This window comes from Chrysochloris asiatica, unplaced genomic scaffold (genome assembly GCF_000296735.1).
Source record: "Chrysochloris asiatica unplaced genomic scaffold, ChrAsi1.0 scaffold00041, whole genome shotgun sequence".
Lineage (NCBI taxonomy): Eukaryota > Metazoa > Chordata > Mammalia > Afrosoricida > Chrysochloridae > Chrysochloris > Chrysochloris asiatica.
In genome coordinates, this window is record NW_006408559.1 from 15,363,460 (window position 1) to 15,382,070 (window position 18,611).

At 43.2% G+C, this 18,611-nt stretch overlaps 2 protein-coding genes across 2 annotated transcripts; both read right to left on the minus strand.

Annotated features, from left to right (window-relative positions):
* Window positions 1-1,833: 1,833 nt before the first annotated feature.
* On the minus strand, window positions 1,834-6,778 carry LOC102840818 (serine protease 58-like). The gene is made up of 5 exons (XM_006861263.1): window positions 6,736-6,778; window positions 5,506-5,647; window positions 5,032-5,288; window positions 2,065-2,204; window positions 1,834-1,983 (listed from the first exon to the last, which is right to left on the minus strand). The coding sequence occupies exons 1-5, from the start codon at window positions 6,776-6,778 to the stop codon at window positions 1,834-1,836; spliced, it is 732 nt and encodes a 243-aa protein (XP_006861325.1).
* Window positions 6,779-13,816: 7,038 nt separating this feature from the next.
* On the minus strand, window positions 13,817-17,956 carry LOC102832725 (probable inactive serine protease 58-like). The gene is made up of 4 exons (XM_006861183.1): window positions 17,847-17,956; window positions 15,494-15,744; window positions 14,799-14,935; window positions 13,817-13,966 (listed from the first exon to the last, which is right to left on the minus strand). Exons 1-4 carry the CDS (start codon window positions 17,933-17,935, stop codon window positions 13,817-13,819), a joined length of 627 nt encoding a protein of 208 aa, XP_006861245.1. The 5' UTR covers window positions 17,936-17,956.
* Between the last annotated feature and the right edge of the window lie 655 nt (window positions 17,957-18,611).

Genomic DNA, 18,611 nt, shown 5'->3' on the forward strand with positions numbered 1-18,611 from the left:
GAATGAGACCCCTTATCAGTGGTAAAGTGTTATGAGAACTTGTGCTTTTAATCTCAGTTGGTTGTTAAGTGATAGGACACGAAAGAGAGATGAAAACCTACTGTGGAATCCATGAATGTTAACAACACAGAAACACGCTCTTACGGAGCTCCTAGTCTGGACCAAACTCTGTTCCAAGGACTTCCATGTGTATACCCATTTACTCCTGAGACAGTTTCTGCTGGCGGCTCCATCATTCAGATAAAGCAGCTGAGGCTGAGGTCATACAGTAGGCAGAGCTTACCAACTCTCAGTGTCTGGGTGACTTGCATTTGAAGCTTATGAAGGCAAGTGTCTCAGTCTACCAGCCTCCCTTGGTTGCACTAAGATATGTGAATTCCCTCACAAAAGATTTGAAGACTTAGATTCAACACTAGTATGTATCAGGAAGTCTTGTCCTGCGTCTCCTGTTTGTCTGTCTGCTGTGTTATAAGCTCCAGTGCACTTTTGTATTAATCTCTGGCAGTTCAAGTCCCTACCAAGAATCCTGCAAAATCAATGGCCTGTATCTCTGTCTGGTGTTGGGAGATGCACAAGGGAGAACAAACGAGGGCAACATTTCACCCAATCTCCAGCCTGAAGCAAGCTCCCCTGACCAGTATTTCCACTTCCGCCATTCCCTGCCAGTCTCCCTCTGCCCGGTAGGCACATGAAACTTGCCACTCGACTGGCTGTCTAGTTCAGTGCAATATAGTTGGGCTTTTTTTTTTTTTCACAAAGTCAACATCAATGACGGATTTGTCAAAAAGAACTCAATACCCACTGCATAAACATTGTTCTCTAAGAGGCATTGGATTTGTCATCTTCATCAAAAGGAATGAAAAGTTACCAGGAACTATCCCAGACCTCAAACCTAAAACCCACTGCCAAGTCAATCCTGACTCATGTAGTACAGAGTAGAATGCGCCTTGGTGTTTCCAAGACTGTAAATCTTTTTTAAAAATTTTAATGTTTTATTGTGAATTATGCGATAGTTTACACGGGAGAACACTAGTTTTACATTCATCCTATGGTATATCATTTCATTGCCATAGTTACAATCCCCTCCATTCTTCATCAACCAACCAAAGGGTATACCCTACAAGCCTGCCACCCCCACCACACACCGGTCATTAGCACACAGTCCCTCTCCTTCTCTGGGTCTAAAGTCCCCAGCTGCTCCATCTCTCCATGTCATCATCTCTGCCTCCATCTCAGGCATCACTGCTTCTCTGGGTAGGGTCCCGCTCTCCGCTCTTCTCCCTTGATGGGCCCAGGGACCTCCGCTCCTAGACTGAAAAGTTAATCACTCCCCTCCTTGCTACAAAACGTCTACCTTTACATTTCCAACCCTTACAATCCAAGACTATAAATCTTTATGGGAGCAGACAGCCTCATCTGTCTCCTATGGAATGGCTGGTGGCTTTGAACTGCTGAACTTGCATTCAGTAGCTCAATTCTTAACCCACTGTATTACCAGGGTTTCTTAATCTCAGCACCTACCCATTATCATCCAGCCCATTCCAACTCAGAGTGACCATATATCGGATTTCTGAGACCATAAATCTTTACATGAGCAGAGAGCTTCAATTTTCTCTCATGGAGTGACTGATGGGTTTGAACTGCCAACCTCAGCGTTAGCAGCCCAATGCTCAACCCCCTACACCAATAAGACTTCTTAATCCCATCACAGGTATGTACAAATCAGAGCCCAGTCAACACCTTAGTCAGTAAAAGCCAGACACCCAAGGAGGCCATTTAGATTTAATTTTGTCCATTCTGGGTCATGTGACCCAGAACTCCCACCATGATGGCTCAGTTGTTTTGGATTATATTTTGAATCCAGGACATGTAGGTAAAGATTCTGGTATAGATACCAACATCTGCTCTCAACACACATCCATCTGCGAAAGCCAGAATTCCATGGAGCGTCCCATTGCAGACGGCTGGGGCAGCTGTGACCTCCTGCAGGGAAAGAGAACACTTGGTTGTGGTTCTGTATGACAAGAGATACAGAGGATAAGGTGGGGAATCTGAGTGCAGTACCTTGCAGGGCAGCCGCCTTCCAGGCACGATGCCCAGGCATAGCATGCTCTCTCGGATGGGGTAGCTCCTATAGGTGTCCTGGCACTGTGTCTTGGGGACCACAGTGATGTTTACCTTCTGCATTGAGTTGGGGTCGTTGTCTACAAGAAAGAGAATGGTCAAACCAGGACTCTCTGAGTTTCCCTAAGGTGGAGATACCAAGCCTACATTTTTCCTTCTCAATCTATTTCTCTTTCCCGGGTAGGGAAGGAGAGACATCAAACACCTGGGAAATGAGCATCCAGGGCACAGGGGTAGAAGAGATCATCAGATTAACACTAACTCCTTATGAAAGTTCTGTGTAAATGGGAGACATCCCTATGACGAAATGAAACGGGTTGCCTTAAAAAGTTTTAGAAGCTTAGACATTTGAAGAGTGCCCTACGAGACTGGACTTTTAGGGTTTGAAGGGACTGAGAGATTTCTAGACTATATAGGGAGTCCTGGCATGGCATTTTAGGGTTAGCCCTGGACTATTAACCTAAAGGTCAGTGGTTCAAACCCACCAGCTGCTCCTCAGAAGCCTTATACAAGGTTGCTATGAGTCAGAGCTTACTCAATGACACTTAGCAACACCAGCAGCTTACATAGGGAGTCCTGGTGTGGCACTGTAGTATAAGCACTTGACTGCTAACTGAAAGGTTCAAACCCACCAGCTGCTTCTTAGAAACCCTATACAGGGTTGCTGTGAGGCAGAACCAACTCAACTGCACTTACCACCACCACCAATAGCGTACATCATGGTGTGACTCTGTAGGATAAGCACTGAAGCGCTAACTGCAAAGTCAGTGGTTCAAATCCACCAGTCACTCCTCAGAAACCCTATATAGAGTTGCTGTGAGTCACTTCTTATTTTTCAGGGAAATTATATATATATCTTATTGCTCAAATAAGCTATGTGTTTAAAACCATACAGCTAACAATTGGCAACACTAGGAGTTTCCTGTCTCTTAATTCAGTATCTTCCCTTTAAAATGCTTTCATTGTTGAGTTTATTCCTGATTCAGAATGACTTTATGAATCCTTCAAATTAATGGTCTACAAGTCCTGTGGGCTGAGCAGGTGCATAACAAAGTTTTTCAAATCTGTAGCCCCCAAAAAACCAAGACCAGCATCACATTTATACATATGGTAGGTGTCCTTGCTGGGGGATCTTCTTCAAACAAAGAAGTACCTTGCTTTAAAATTTTGTTTTTCCAAATGGAGGTGTGCTTAGTTTCAATGTCTTTATTTTCAAATCATATAGAGGCTGACTATGTTGTCTTTCCTCAACTGAAATCAAATGCATGTATCCAGTCAAGAAAGTAAAACCATTGAGATGCTCTGTTTTCCAGCATTTCATCACTGAATAGCATTGTGGTCATCTCTGCAGAAAATGCCCCTGAACTGTTCCATGAGCCCAGTCAAAATAAGTTTTATTTTTTAAGTATTTGTATCTTTTTTAAAAAAAAACAAAAAATAAAAAAAACTGAAATAGCATCATCAGATTAAATCAAGTGTCCTGTTTACCAGAGGAACATTTGACTCTTTCTTAAAATCAAGTTGACTCTCAGTGGATGCTCAATGTCCATTTTTCTTGATATATTCAAGTAAATGTTCCCTAGGACCTGAGGGCACTTACTATGAGCATTAAAGGAGGTTGGTGTCTCTGCCGGATCCTCAGGAGCTTTGCGCAGCTTTCTGGCTTTTATAAACAGGAGCTCAGTAAGGATGGATGAGCCTGGTCTGAGGGACTTGTTTAATATGAACCTCCTTTCCATACAGTGGGGTCTACTACATAGTGTTTATTGAATATACTCAAAGTTACTCATGAATAAAGTTATATTAAAAATTCTCCATATGGGCCTATGTCATGGTTCACAGTCTCACATGAAGAATGTTTAATGTTATTTTATTCATGAGTAACTTTGAGTATATTAAATAAACTGGGACTATACCATGGATGTGTTGTAGGTAACACATCCCCCTTTCCCTGTGCTGACCACATTCTTGATTAATGATGACAAACATTTGATTTGTGTTTACATGAAGATTTAAGGATGGGTTAGCAGGCAGACATGTAAAACTCAGAAAGAAAGCTATCTTAGTTCAAAGTTTTTTCATGGAATTCAAAACATGACATCTAGAAGAAGTCTTTGGCAGAAGAACATTTAAGTCAGCAGTTTCAAGTAATATGCAGAAGACTTCCTGGGTTTTTTTGTTTGTTTGTTTGTTGTGTGTGTGTGTGTTTTAAGTGATCTTTGGTCAGTTTTTTTAAGAAGTGAATTAATGTGTAGAATATATCAATTTAAAGTGCTTCTTTTAGAAATATTTTCCATAAACTTTTAACTATTTATTTCTATTTCGATAATGCATGTGTAGAAAACGTTAACAGACTGAAAAATAGTAGCAGTCTTTGGTCAGTTTTCTGCAGAAATGAGTTAATGCGAAGAATATATCCATGAAATTGCTTCTTTCAGAAATATTTTCCTTAAACTTTTGCCTATGTATCTTTATTACAATCTTGTGTAAGTAAAGTCTGAGTTAGCACACTACTATGGGCTTCTCTTATGTTTAATGCGCTCATGTTTATTTCGTGATATTTCTGGATCTTGTGCTATTTTACTGCCTGAAATAGTTTGCACATATCAGATTTAGTGCTTTGCCCAATTTCAGAGTTAACTCCAAAAATAAAGGGATACTATAACATCATGAATTAAGAATAACATGCAAAGGTCTTCTTTCCACTAACTCCACATCCACAGTGTTTGGAAGTTAAGATGATAGAAACAGAGAGAGTCTGGAGGTCTCTCTTGGTAAGAGTCAGGGTAAGGACAGGAGGCAATGAGAATGAATGAAGAGGTTAGAGGAGAGCCACACAGACTGAGAGGAGAAGGTATAGAAGCACACCTACCCTGAGAGAAAAGGTTCCATCTTGACAGTACTCACAGGTATCACACAGATTGTAGGCCCAGGTAGAGACAGTGCACACAGCGTTATCAGGAACATCCCGGTGGGGCAGGTTTACCAGCTGCACATAGTCATTGAGATGAACCTCTCTTTTCAGTTTGATCAGCATGAGGTCATACTCAATGGAATTGACTGTGAAGTATGGGTGGTGGATCATCTTCTCATACCCAACCACTTGCAGGTAGCGTTCATTGAGGTCTCCTGGGTTTGAAGCCCCTAAGACCACCCTAAGCTTCCTGGAAAAATATGGATGTTCATAAGAGATCTTAACAGAGATGACTTGCCCTTCCTTATGGGCCTTTCTCAACTCCTCCCTGTGGATTTGTATCTCTATCACTTACCATCCCCAAAAGGCCACCCTAACCTCATTCTACTGGGATGTGGTCCCAGCCAAAGGTCTGTGCCCAACCTGTGAACCTCAAGATTAGAGTGGCTGTGAGGTCTGTCACTCACGGTAGGTTGCAATGAGCTGATGTGATGACCCAGAGTGGGTGGACCAAGGCTCCTGAACAGGGTAGGTAATCTGACTTCAGGTAGGCCAAGTAGGGAGGAGAAATGAGTTCCTTTCTGTAATTAGGATTGAAGGCCAATGTAGCTGGGAAGAGAGACAGATATAGGAAAATGCAAATCTGCTGCAAAAGACCTTTGAAATTGTTAAAGTACAAAGATGTTAGTTTGAAGACTAAGGTGCACCTGATACAAGCCATGGTATTTTTAATCAATCGTCTTATATGCATTTGAAAATTAGACAATGAATAATGGAGACTGGAGAAGAATCAATGCATCTGAATTATATTAGAGAACACTGAAAATACCATGAACTGTCAAGGAGAACAAATTTGTCTTGGAAGAAGTACAGCCGGAATGCACCTCAGTAGCGAGGGTGATGAGACTTCATCTCTTGTTATTTGGACGTGTGTTGTTAAGTAGGATCAGTCCCTGGAGAAGTTCATCACGCTTAGTAAAGTGGAGGGTCAACGAAAAAGAGGAAGACACCTAACAGGATGAAGTGGCACTGTGGAAGCAACAATGGCTCAAACACAACAATTGTGAAGATGGCTCAAGACCAGGCAGGGTTTAGGATCACTGTGAGTCAGAACCAACTTGACTGTCCCTAACAACAGTAAGCAAGGAAGGATCCACGGTATTACAACGGCTAAGTGCTTACCTGCTAACTGAAAGGTCAGCAGTTAGAAGCTCCCAATCACTCTATGGCAGGAAGATGCAACAGTCTACTCTAAGGATGGCAGCATGAGAAAGCCTTTGGGGAAAGGGCTAGTCTTTCCTGACGGGTAAGTATCTTTCAGAGCCACCTTGATGGTACCAGGTAAGCAGTGGGGATGCTGAGGAATGCTTAGGTTTGGAACATGTTTAGAAGATAGAACCAACAAGATTTTCCAAATATGAAGTGTACAGAGTGTTTATGGATGATACCAGAGTTTCTGCCTGAGACCCTGAAGCCATGCTCAGGGTAGACATGCCTTTGAAATCCTGCTCCCAATCCCTGCTCCCACTACTCATGCTCCTTCCTCCCCAACATCGGTCCTATTGTAGATGGACATCTGAGAAGGTAGTGAAGATGGATGGAGAGGCAGTCCTGCACCTGAAGTCTGGAACTTTGCGTTCTCATTTTTTTCAGGATTTCTCTTTGGTATATATAAAGAAGAATGCATGGGCACTCACCTGGCAGGTTCATGAGAGTCCAGAAGAGAGTGAACTTCATCATGGTGTCCAAAACCTTCCAAGGGATGAGATTCAGCTCAGGTTTTCAGAATCAGGAAGGATGGAATGGCATAAGTATGTAGAGAAATAAAGGGTCCTGGGATTGAGAGGAAGTATAAGAACCCTCTCAGTGGAAGGACACAGCTCCAGAAGGCATGTTTATAAGGTCAGTAGGGATGGCACCAAGTGTCCAAGGGACCAGAGCCTAGGTCAGATGACTTGGTCTGATCTGGAACAAATGGTTCTGGAATTCAGAGTTTAGCCCTCATTCTTCAACGAAGAGATTACCTAACCTGGAGAAGTGAATGCTCATGTTATCCAGAGCCCTTCCTCTCTGGCTTCCTTTTCATCAAACTCTGAAAGCAGGCCTTTCACTGGGCCACATGGGGGATACTGACCCCTCCTGTCTGTGTGATGCTAGTCCCCATTTTTGTGACACGGACACTTATCTCCACTAGAAACACTGCCTGGTCATCTGAGTTGACCTTTCTCCCTCTGCCTGAATGAAGTCTTCTCATTCAACCCAACCAGCCAGCTAACTGACCAACAGACCAGCTTATTGACTGACTAATAAACCAACCATCCAACCAAACCATTCAACCCAACCAGCCAGCCAACCAACTTAACCAACCAATAAACCAATTAGTAGTACAAGTGTATGTTATGTGGCTAACTTGTGCTCGGCTCTGGGTTTAATGTTTATATACCTAAACTTAATCACGCCATTTCAGTCTTCAGGGAGCTTAGAGACTGGTGGGAATGAATGAAATAAACAGGCAGTTACAATAGAGATTATTCAGAGCTAAAACCCAAGGTGTGCCATTGAGCAAGAGTTTTAAAGACACCTCTTCAGTTGGCATGGTGTGTAAAAAATGAGTTCCTAAAAGTAACACCTGGATCTTAGAATATGGGAAGAAGTTTGTCACAAAACGAAGGGGAAAATGATTCAAGGTTAGGAAGAACATTGGGATTTTCATTGTTTCTCTAGTTCTATTTTCTCAGTCTTCCAGCATCGAAGCACTGGTCTTCCTTATGTTGGCATTAAAAAACACCATCTTTCTGATGCTCAAATCAGTAACCAGGGCATTACTGCAAATTTCTCTCATTTATTTTCCTTTTTTCAGTTAATACATCTCAACCTTGCAGAATCTACTTCCTTAACCAAAACCAACTAGTTCCCATCACATTGGTTCCAATTCATGGCAGTGACTCCCTGGTCCTCAGAGTAGAATGGCGCTCATAGGGTTTTTTGGAATTAGTAGTAGTAGGTAGCAAAATGTCACAGAGTGAATGACTTTAAAGAGTAAACATTAATGTTCTGAGCATTCTGTTATTGTAGTTGTCAGGTGCCATCGAGTCGGAACCAACTCATAGCGACCCCATGCACAGCAGAATGAAACAATGTCCGATCCTGGGCCAACCTCACTACCGCTACCACACTTGAGTCCATCAATGATGTCACCTGGCCAGTCCATCTCGTTGGGGGTCTTCTTCTTTTTCTCTGACCCTCCATCTTACCAAGCATGATATCCTTCTCCAGCGACTGTTCCCTTCTTACAATATGTCCAAAGTATAAGAGACGAAGATTATCCATCTTGGCCTCCAAGGAGCACTCTGGCTGCACTTCTTCCAAAACAGATTTATTGGTTCTTTTGGCAGCCCATGGCACTTTTAATATTCTTCTCCAACACCACAACTCAAAGGCATCAATTCTTCTATGATCTTCCTTATTCACTGTCCAGCTTTCGCATCCATATGAGATTATTGAAAATACCATGGCTTGGGTCAGGCTACCTTAGTCCTCAAGCTGGCATCTTTGTTCTTCAACACTTTATAAAAAGTTCCTGTGCAGCAGATTTGCCTAATGCAATACGTCGTCTGATCTCTTGACTGCTGCTTCTGTTAATGTTGATAGTTGATCCAAGAAGAATAAAGTCCTTGACAACTTCAATCTTTTTTCCATTGATAGGAATGTTGTTTATTGGTCCAGTGGTGAGGATTTTTGTTTTCTTGACATTGAGATGCAATCCATACTGAAGGCTGTGCTCTTTGATCTTCATCAGTAAATGTTTCAAGTCCTCTTCACTTTCAGCAAGCATTGAAGGAATTGGCAAAGAACAAGGCAACAGGAATTGATGGAATAAAAATTGAAATCTTTCAAGAAAGTGAGGCGGCACAAGAGGCTCTCACTCATCTCTGCCAAGAAATTTGGAAGACTACTATCTGGCCGACTGATTGGAAGAGATCCATATTTGTGCCCATTCCAAAGAAAGGTGACCCAACGGAATGCGGAAATCATCGGACAATCTCTTTGATATCTCAAGCGAGTAAAATTTTGCTAAAAGTAATACAGAAATGGCTACATTGACAGAGCATTCTGGAAAGTCCAAATTAGAATGAGTCCTTCTATGGTCCTCTCTCCTAGTTACCAGTGGCTGCTGAAATCCTTGGTTACTTGGTTACTTGGTATTACTTCCCTGCTTCTAGATGTTGTCCCTGGCATTCCATCTTATGTGCATTCTTTCATATCTGATTTCCTTTTTATGGAGCCACTCAGAAAGGGCCAGGGTTTTAGGATGTCAACACACCTGTTTTGAGGGGACACAGATCAATCCATAGCAGACATGTTACTTGAGGATGTTTGCAGGCAGAGTGAAAGGAAATGTTAATATAGAAGGAAGGACCAGTTGTTCACACGAGACCCTGATGGTATCTCTTAGCATGTATATAGCAGGGATTAGCCATGAGCAGAAGGGAGAGGACCCTTTGAGAAGGCAGGTGATGATGAAGATCATTTGGAGGTGGAAGAGGCAGAAGAAAATGATTGATTTGGAGCCTTTTTATCCCTATTTTCTCTTTGAAAGGGTAGGAGAAGCCAGATGCTGAAGAAGGATAGGACTGTGCATGAGGGTGTGGTGTGGGCCTTAACTGAGATCAGAACTGAATCTTAGTGCCGCCAGTTTTTGGTACTTCTCCATTTGCACTTACAGCTGGGTATAGAAAGCATCAGGGGAGATAAGTTGTAGGGTTTGTTCAAGGTTTTTGTTTTCAAAACAAGTGTGATAAAAGGAAAAGGGGGGTGGGAAGCACAGGGCTTGGGGTTTGGGTGGCAGTCAGCTGTGACATGATGGTGGCAATGTCCTAGCCTGGAAGTGCCATCAGACTATGCTGACCTCAGTCTGGTGCCTGCATCCACCTTCATGCCCATGTTGTCTGGGAATTAGAAGAGGTATGGGAAGCCCACTGGTGCCAGGGAGAACCAAGGATCAGGTAAAGCAGGAGACTGAGACGGTCTCCATGAGGGCTGAGAGAATGTAGTTGAACCTGTACAAGACTCAATCAATGAGCAGGACATAGAGGGCAAGGCCAGAGCAGTAGGTGGGTGAATAACAGACAGAAACAGAGAGAAAACTATGGGAATATGACTGCCAGAGAAGACAGACCAACAGAGGGACTTGTCATTTGGATGAGGCCAAAGACCACAGGAAAAAGTAAACAATCCCAAAGCCATTGCCAGCAAGTGGATTCTGATTCATGGAGAGCCTGGTGTGTTCAAGTAGACCTGCTGCTCCATGATTTTCAGTGCCTCTGGTTAGACTCCAACTACCAACCTCTCAGTTCACAGTCAAATGCTTCACCAATACGAAAGCAGAAATGATTGTATGTGTCAGAACAAGCTGTGATACTCAGACCAATCCCAGCCCCAATATTTGCTTTAGTGGGGGAAGGAATATGCTAATGCCTAGGACAGATTGATGCCCAAGAACTCCCTCCATAGAGGCTCCATGGTCTCAATAGACACATGGTCTGATCGTTCAGGGTGGAACCTCAGGATGTTTTACTCATTACAGTGTCTCTCTCTCCTGTGACATCATTTCTATCCTCTTCTCATTGGCCCTCTCTGTTTTTCTGAAAGTTTTGAATAGACCATCCCACCTTACAAAGTCTTTTCCCTGTGTGTTACCATGGCCCCACACTTTGGGGGTCAGTAAAATCCTCTGGACTCTGTTTTTGTGTTTAGATGGTTGGCCAACCGGTCTTGGGTACCACGCATCATGCCAGCGTGTGTGTGTGGCTAGGGGTAGGCTGAGCCTTCTCCAGAGCTTTCCCAGTATCAAGGAGCCTTGCCTCAGCTTGCAGTGACCCTATGAACTAGGACTGCCAGTCAGCCAGTGCTGCCCAGTCATCATCTTAGCTCCACGTCTTTGTCTCACGCTACCTCCTAGAGATGACCTCCATGTCTCAAGGATCCCAAACACAACCTGTTCCAAGTCTCCTTCCTTCTGCCTCTGCTTCCATGTTTGTATTGAAGCACTGATCCTCCTCGGGTGGCATTTAAAACACTCTCTACCTAGTCTCCAAATCAGAAAACTGAGCGTTGCCCTGGGCTCCTCTCATTTCCTTTTTTTTTTTTTTTTCACACTTAATACATCTCAACCATGCAGAATCTACTTCCTCCAGCTGCCGTCACATCAGTTCCGATTCATTGTGATCCCATGTTCCTCAGAGTAGAATTGAGTTTCACAGGGTTTTCAGTGATTGATGTTTTCTGAAGCATATAGCCAACTTTTTCGTCTGTGGTATCTCTGGGTGGACTTGAACCTTCAACCTTTAGGTTAGAAGTCAAGTCCGGTCACCTTTTGGGTCATGCAGGAAGAATTCCTTTTAGTATCTTTTCTCAATTCAGAAACTGTGGTAGTCTCTGTCATAGAGGTATTGATGATTCTCCTGTAGCACAGTGGTGAAAGTGCTTGACTGCTAACCAGAAGGCTGGTGGTTGGAACTCACTAATCACTCTGCCCGAGAAACATGCAGGAATCTGCTCCTGTCAAGATTTTGTTGTTATTTTTAGGTGCCATCGAGTCAGTGCTGATCCATCGCGACCTTATGCACAGCAGAAAGAAACACTGCCCGATCCTGGGCCAACCTCACTACTGTTGAGTCCATTGGTGTTGTATGTGGCCAATCCATCTCACTGGGGGTCTTCTTTTTTTCTCTCTGACCCTCCACCTTACCAAACATGATATCCTTCTCCAGCGACTGGTTCCTCCTGACAATATGTCCAAAGTATGAGAGGTGAAGTTTGTCCATCTTTGCCTCCAAGAAGCACTCTGGCTGCACTTCTTCCAAAAGTGATCTGTTGGTTCTATGGGCAGCCATGGCACTTTTAGTATTCTCCTCCAACACCATAACTCAAAAGCATCAATTCTTCTATGGTCTTCTTTGTTCATTGTCCAGCTTTCGCATGCATATGAGGTTACTGAAAATACCATGGCTTGGGCCAGGTGCACCTTAGTCCTCAAGCTGACATCTCTGCTCTTCAACACTTTAAAAAGTTCCTGTGCCGCAGATTTGCCTAATGCAATACATCGTTTGATTTCTTGACTGCTGCTTCTGTGAGTGTTGATAGTTGATCCAAGAAGAATGAAGTCCTTGACAACTTCAATCTTTTCTCCATTGATGAGAATGTTGTTTATTGGTCCAGTGGTGAGGATTTTTGTTTTCTTGACATTGAGATATAATCCATACCGAAGGCTGTGCTCTTTGATGAAGATCAGTAAATGTTTTAAGTCCTCTTTACTTTCAGCAAGTAAGGTTGTATCATCTGCATATTGCAGGTTGTTAATGAGTCTTCCTCCAATCCTGATGCCACGATTTTCTTCATATAACCCAGATTCTCAAATTATTTGCTCAGCATACAGGTTGAATAAGTATGGTGAAAGAATACAACCTTGTCACACACCTTTTTTAATTTTAAAATATTCAGTGTTCCCATGTTCTGTTCAAACAACTTCCTTTTGGTCCAGGTACAGATTCCTCACGAGCACAATTAAGTGTTCTGGAATACTCATACTTCACAATGTTGTCCATAGCTTGTCATGATCCACACAATCAAAAAAGCCTTTGCGTAGTCAATAAAGCACAGGTAAACATCTTTCTGATATTCTCTGCTTTCAGCCAAGATCCATTGGACATCAGCAATGATATCACTCATTCCACGGTGTCTTCTGAATATGGCTTGAACCTCTGGAAATTTTCTGTCAATATATACTTGCAGCCGTTTCTGTATTACCTTTAGTGAAACTTTACTCGCATGGGATATCAAAGAGATTGTCTGATGATTTCTGCATTCCATTTGGCCACCTCTCTTTGGAATGGGCACAAATATGGATATCTTCCAATCAGTTGGCCATATAGTTGTCTTCCAAATTTCTTGGCAGAGATGAGTGAGTGCCTCCTGTGCCGCCTCACTTTCTTGAAAGATTTCAATTTGTATTCCATCAATTCCTGGTGTCAAGATATACGTCCTTGGAAATCATGTGGAGCAGCTCTACTCTGTCCTACTGATCACTTCAAGTCAGAAACCACTCAATGGCAGTTGTTTAGGTTGTTAATGCTCACAAGGTAACATCTCAATTTCTTTTATCAAGTAGGGAAGACCATTCAGGAGTTAGCCATAATCTATCTGTATAGAATCATCTCTAACCACATTCTCTCTCTTCCTCAACAATTTACTTTCTACCCTACAATATTACTCAACTACGTATCTTTTTCAGCACACACTGCACACTTGTATGTTCCTCCACTGTTTTGTAAGCTGTACCCTTAGGTTTACAATGACCTCCCTTAATTTCTCTGCCTTTGGGGCACCATTTCTGACTCTCCTGGCCCCAACAACTTGTTCAATGTTCTGATGTTCCTTAGTGCTCCTCTCCATTATAGCAATGGCCACAAGTGCTGTCACTGGCTCACTGATGGCCAAGACCACATCTTATTCCCTCGAGAATCCCCAGCATATGTGGTGCCTACCAATGAGCTGGTGGTGTAGTAGTCATTGAACGAAGTGGGACTATTGTTAGATGCCTCATCGTTCTCTCTGATTCCATCATAAAAAGAGTGGGCATCATGTCATGCATTCTTAGTGACTCTTTTATTAAGTGTTTTCTTTCTAGACTCTGTTCAAGAATAAGAAAGATGAAGACCTCCCAGATAGAATCAAGAGGAGGCTACACCCAGGAGGAGGCTAGAAAGATGAGGGACCTCAATGGGTATTCATGATTTTCAAGATCCATCTTGCATAGTGATGTACTTCTGTGAAGAACCCTTCACTTCCCAGAGTGATGCTGCCCGTCTTCCAGGATAGGATTCCATGCAGCCGCCCACCGCAGATGGCTGGAGCTGCTGAAACTTCCTGCCAAAGAGGGAACCAGAGGTAAAGGGGCTTTAGTCTCAAGGAACATTAGTGGCTGCTTGCAGTATCAGAGAGGCAGCTAAGGGATATAGTCATTCTTCTTGAGAAGTGACAACATTTCTCCATGTCTAGTTGGGTCTCACTTCAAGCTCTACTTAACCTGAGTGCAAGAAAGAGGAGAAAGTACAGATGCTGTGCCAGGTCTCTCCTGCTCTGAATGGGGGATTAATCACTCTTTGGATGAGTGTTGTTATGGACTACATTATGTCCCCCAAAATATGTGCTGCAAGTCCTAAGCCTTCTACCTGTGACTAGATACCCATTTGAGAATAAGGCTTTGTTTGTTCTGTTGATGAGGCTGTAGCCTTTGAGTTGTAAAACCAGTAGATGAGGCATAGAGATGTGAGTTGAAATGGGGGAAGTAGATGCCAGGTCATATATGGATCACCAAGGTACAGAAGCTAGAGAGACAAGGACAATTCCTCCAGAGCTGACAGAGGAGGAAAGGCTTCTACTTAAATGGGGGAAAATGTATGTATGTTTTGCTTGTGAAAGCACCCCCCTGACACACTTGCAATATTTATGTTATGGCAGTTGTGGGTCCTCGTGCAGAGCTGTGGGTTAATGCGCTGGACTGCAAAGTCAGTTTGAACCACAAGGTCGGCTGTTCAAGCTCACACCCACTCCTTGAAAACCCTACACAGGGTCTCTATGGGTCAGAACTGACTTGACGACACTTAAAAACTTAATAACAACAAGACAAGTGTCATTTGGTTTCCTGTAACCCCTTCTCCTCCTCATGCCATCATCCTGTGTGCAGGTAGGACAGTACCTTGACCTTAGTTGAGACCATCTGAGGCCGTCCCACACACATGATGTTCTTTGTGTGTTTTTCGAGGAGTGTCTCCTGGCATTCACTAAAGCTCAAGGAGTGCTGGTTGATCCATGACAAGACGTCAGGATCGCTGACTGTGGAGAGAAGACAAATGAGCCCATTACCTTTCCATGTGCGCTCTCAGGGCCAACCCTGTTACCTACATACAACAATCCTGGAGGATTGTCCCTGAAGTTCTACACTCTGGTATTGAATGTTTTTTGAGATATGGCACCACTGCCTACTTGGTTGTTTTGTTTTTGAGTGTCACACAACTAATGAACCCTGATGACCCAGTGGTAGTTGCTCGGCTGCTCACTCAAAGGTCAGAGGTTGGAACTCACCAGCTGCTTCACATGAAAAAAAGTGGGAGTCTGTTCCCATAAAGATTGACAGCCTTGGCAATGCTCTGGGGCAGCTCTACTCTGTCCTACAGGGTCACTGAATCAGGGTCCACTTGATGGCAATAGTTTGGCATCACATGACCGCATTATTTCTGTTTCTTTGGATTTCAGCTCTTTGTTCCAGCCTTGGTAGTAACTGCTCTATGGTCAAGAACATTATCTCTCACAACTATTTCCTTCCAGGAGGTCCCTCCATATGTTCCCCAGCTCCAGCACCCTCAGGACTAAACCCACAGAGTTATCATTTACAATTTTGATAGTTGTTCCAGGTCCAAGTGGGAATAAAACAGGACTCATTGAAGGACAAGGGCTCGAAGGCTATGGCTATGGTCCCCACATGGTTGTTGATGGCAGCAGGTTTGGACAGCTTGATCAGCATCAGGTCATGCCTCAGAGACTGTGGGTTGAAATCAGGGTAGGGGATGGCCATTGAGTGCTCCCGCTTCTGCTCTTGTCTAGTCGGGTTGCTGGGTTGAGACACTCCCAGTCTGATTTTCTTGCTTCAGGAGGAAGAAGGATTGGAAAGAACAAGGTCACATAAAGTCAGAATTGAGAAATGTCACAGATCACCTTCTCTAATCATCTAACTGTATCTTTTAGACCTCAGAAGCCTAGTATCTGCCCCTGTCTTTAAAGTAATAATAACAGTAATTTGCAGGATTGTTGTACATGATGCAATGAATATAAAAACCCAAGATTGTGTCCCTCAAAAGAGAAAGGTGGAAGTCCTAATGCCCAGAACCTGTCAATACAACCTGGATTGGAAATAGGGTTTCTGAAGATGTTCTCAGTTAACATGAAGTCATATTGGAGAGGAGTGTGTCCTAATTCCATCCAAGATAAAAGAGGAGAAGAGACACAGAGTGAGACTCATAGGAAAGATGCCATATGAAGATAGAGACAGAAATTGTAGTGATGCAGCAGCCGCTGCAAGCCCAGAACCTCCTGGAGCCATAAGAAGCCAGGAGAGACTATGAAGAATCTTCCAACAGAGTAGACAGAGAACACAGCATCCAGTTAACATTCTGATGGAGAACTTCTAGCCTCCATAACTGGGGAAGAATCCATTTCTAGTAGTTTAAGTCAATCAGTTTATGGTACTTTATTACAGCAGCCTATGACATTAAGACAAGTACCAATCACAAATACTTACCACACACAACAGAGACACTGGGATTTGCAAGGGAGCTAATAACTTGCCAGAGTTGCCTTGCCCTTTGGTTTCCGGAATGAAATGACTCTGCAGAACTTCTCAAGCTCATCTTGTGTGTACCTCCCTACTCACTACCTTCAGCCAACTGTTGGCCATATACCTAGATATTTTTACTCATTCAGAGTCTAAACACATATTGTATCTTTTCCTGAAATGTGCCCCTTCCTTAGACTTCCTGTCTCTTTCCCTGGGGCATCTCTTATTCAGAAGGCCTGATCCAGTCACCCCAACGAAAGTTGTTGTTGTTAAGTGTCATCAAGTCATTATGACTCATGGTGACCCTATCTAGAGATGCCAAGGAGCAGCTGGTGAGTTTGAAGGGCTGACCTTGCAGTTCAAAACAACTTTGTGGTCCAGTGCTTACTGCACGTTATAGGTTGCTGTTGTTGTTAGATCCATTAAGTTAGCTCTAATAGTCACAGTGCCCCCATGTACTCACACAACATAACAACACATTGCCAGATTCTGCTTCATTCTCACCATCAATGTTTGAGTCTAGTATTTCAGCCACTGAGTCAATTCCCCTCATTGAAGGTCGTCCTCTTTTTTACCAGCCTTCTACCCTACCAGGAGTCTTAGTGTGGCGCTGCAGGTTAATGCGCTGGACTGCAAGGTCGGTTTGAACTGCAAGGTTGGTGCAGTTGGAAACTCTATAAAGAGTCCCTAGGAATCATAACCAACTGGGTGGCACTTAACAATGACAACAACTTCCCTACCAATCATAATGTCCTTCTCCTGGTGCTGCTTCTTCCTGATAATATGTCCAGAGTACATGAGAAAAAGCATCACCATCCTCCCTTCTGCACGTCTTCTTTATAGTTTATAATCCTTTTTATTTCATTTTTTCATTCTTTTTTTGGGGGGAGGGGGACGTCTTATTTCTTCCACTTGAATATAAGCTTCATGAGAAAAAGCTTCTTTCTGTCTTGCTCCCTCCCTAACTGCATTACTTTCTCAGTACTTTAAACAGTCCCAGTCCTGGCATTTTGAAAATGTTCAGTAAACATTTATTAAATAAATGGGTGGGATTTACTCTCAGTGAGAGACCCCCCTGACACTTTCTAGTGATCATCTCTCAACACCCCATCAGCGCTGCTTGCCCACTGGGAAACTCCTCTTCCTTCCTGGGACTTCTAGTTCCTTTAGGATGCCATGAAAAGCCTGCTGGGAAGTCCAAACTAGCAGCCCAAGAGCAAGGAGAATGATCATCCATCTTGAAGAACAGAACCCATGCCATTGTGCATTCTGTACAGAAATTGGTGAGTGGGAAAGTCAAGTGCTGCTTTATTAAAAACACAATAAAATGTGATTAAAAATAATAACTCTGTTGAGATGACTATTTCTGTTAGAACAGGTCCCTCCCATATTCCAAAGCAAAGAGGTACTTACGGTAAGGGGCAGTGAGCTGCCGTTAGCACCCACTCAGGATGAATGAGACATCCTACACAGGGCTCAGGGATGGACTGCAAGTAAGCCATATAAGGAATCACGAAATTTTGTGGTAACTTCACCTTCTCATCTTGAAAACCATATGCCAGAATTATTACTGGAGAATAGGTCACAGGGAGAGAGAGAGAGAAATGTCAGAGCAGTTTCCAAAACTTGTATTCCGTCCTCCTTCAGGGGTGTTATGGGTAGGAATATGGGTTTGATTTTTTGATTTAACATCTTCAAGGTTAATGGTGGTGGTGGTGGTGTGCGTGGAGTTGGTTCCAACTCATAGCAACCCTGCATAGGGTTTCTGAGGCTGTAAATCTTTATGGGAGCAGAAAACTCCTGTGGAATGGCTGATAGTTTCTAACTGCTAACCTTGAGGTTAGCAGCTTGACTCGTAATCACAATGCTACCAGAGCTCCTAAGGTTAATGGTAGACTCTATTTTTCACTCTTTAATACTGGACTCCTGGTGTGATACTATAAGATCAGCACTGGACCATGAACCTGCCAGCTGCTCCTCAGAAACCCTATACTGACCCTTGGATGTTTGTAAGTATTAAGATATATATTGTTGCTGTTAATGCAATTGAGTCAGTTCTGTCTCATAGTGATCCTGTACAGCGTTTCCAAGGAGCAACTGATGAGTTTAAACTGCTGACCTTGCAGTTCAAATTGACCCTGTGGTCTAGTGCTAATCCTACAGCTCCATGTTAGGACT

Coding starts and splice junctions, on each gene's coding strand:
- LOC102840818 (XM_006861263.1), bottom strand. CDS start 6,778: ATGATGAAGTTCACTCTCTTCTGGACTCTCATGAACCTGCCAG. Junction 5,648..6,735: donor GACTCTCATGAACCTGCCAG/GTGAGTGCCCAT, acceptor CTCTCTTCCCAG/CTACATTGGCCTTCAATCCT. Junction 2,205..5,031: donor CTACAATCTGTGTGATACCT/GTGAGTACTGTC, acceptor TCTTTCTTGTAG/ACAACGACCCCAACTCAATG.
- LOC102832725 (XM_006861183.1), bottom strand. CDS start 17,935: ATGGCTTACTTGCAGTCCATCCCTGAGCCCTGTGTAGGATGTCTCATT. Junction 14,936..15,493: donor CTGGAACAACTATCAAAATT/GTAAATGATAAC, acceptor TTCTCTCCACAG/TCAGCGATCCTGACGTCTTG. Junction 13,967..14,798: donor TGGTCTCAACTAAGGTCAAG/GTACTGTCCTAC, acceptor CCTCTTTGGCAG/GAAGTTTCAGCAGCTCCAGC.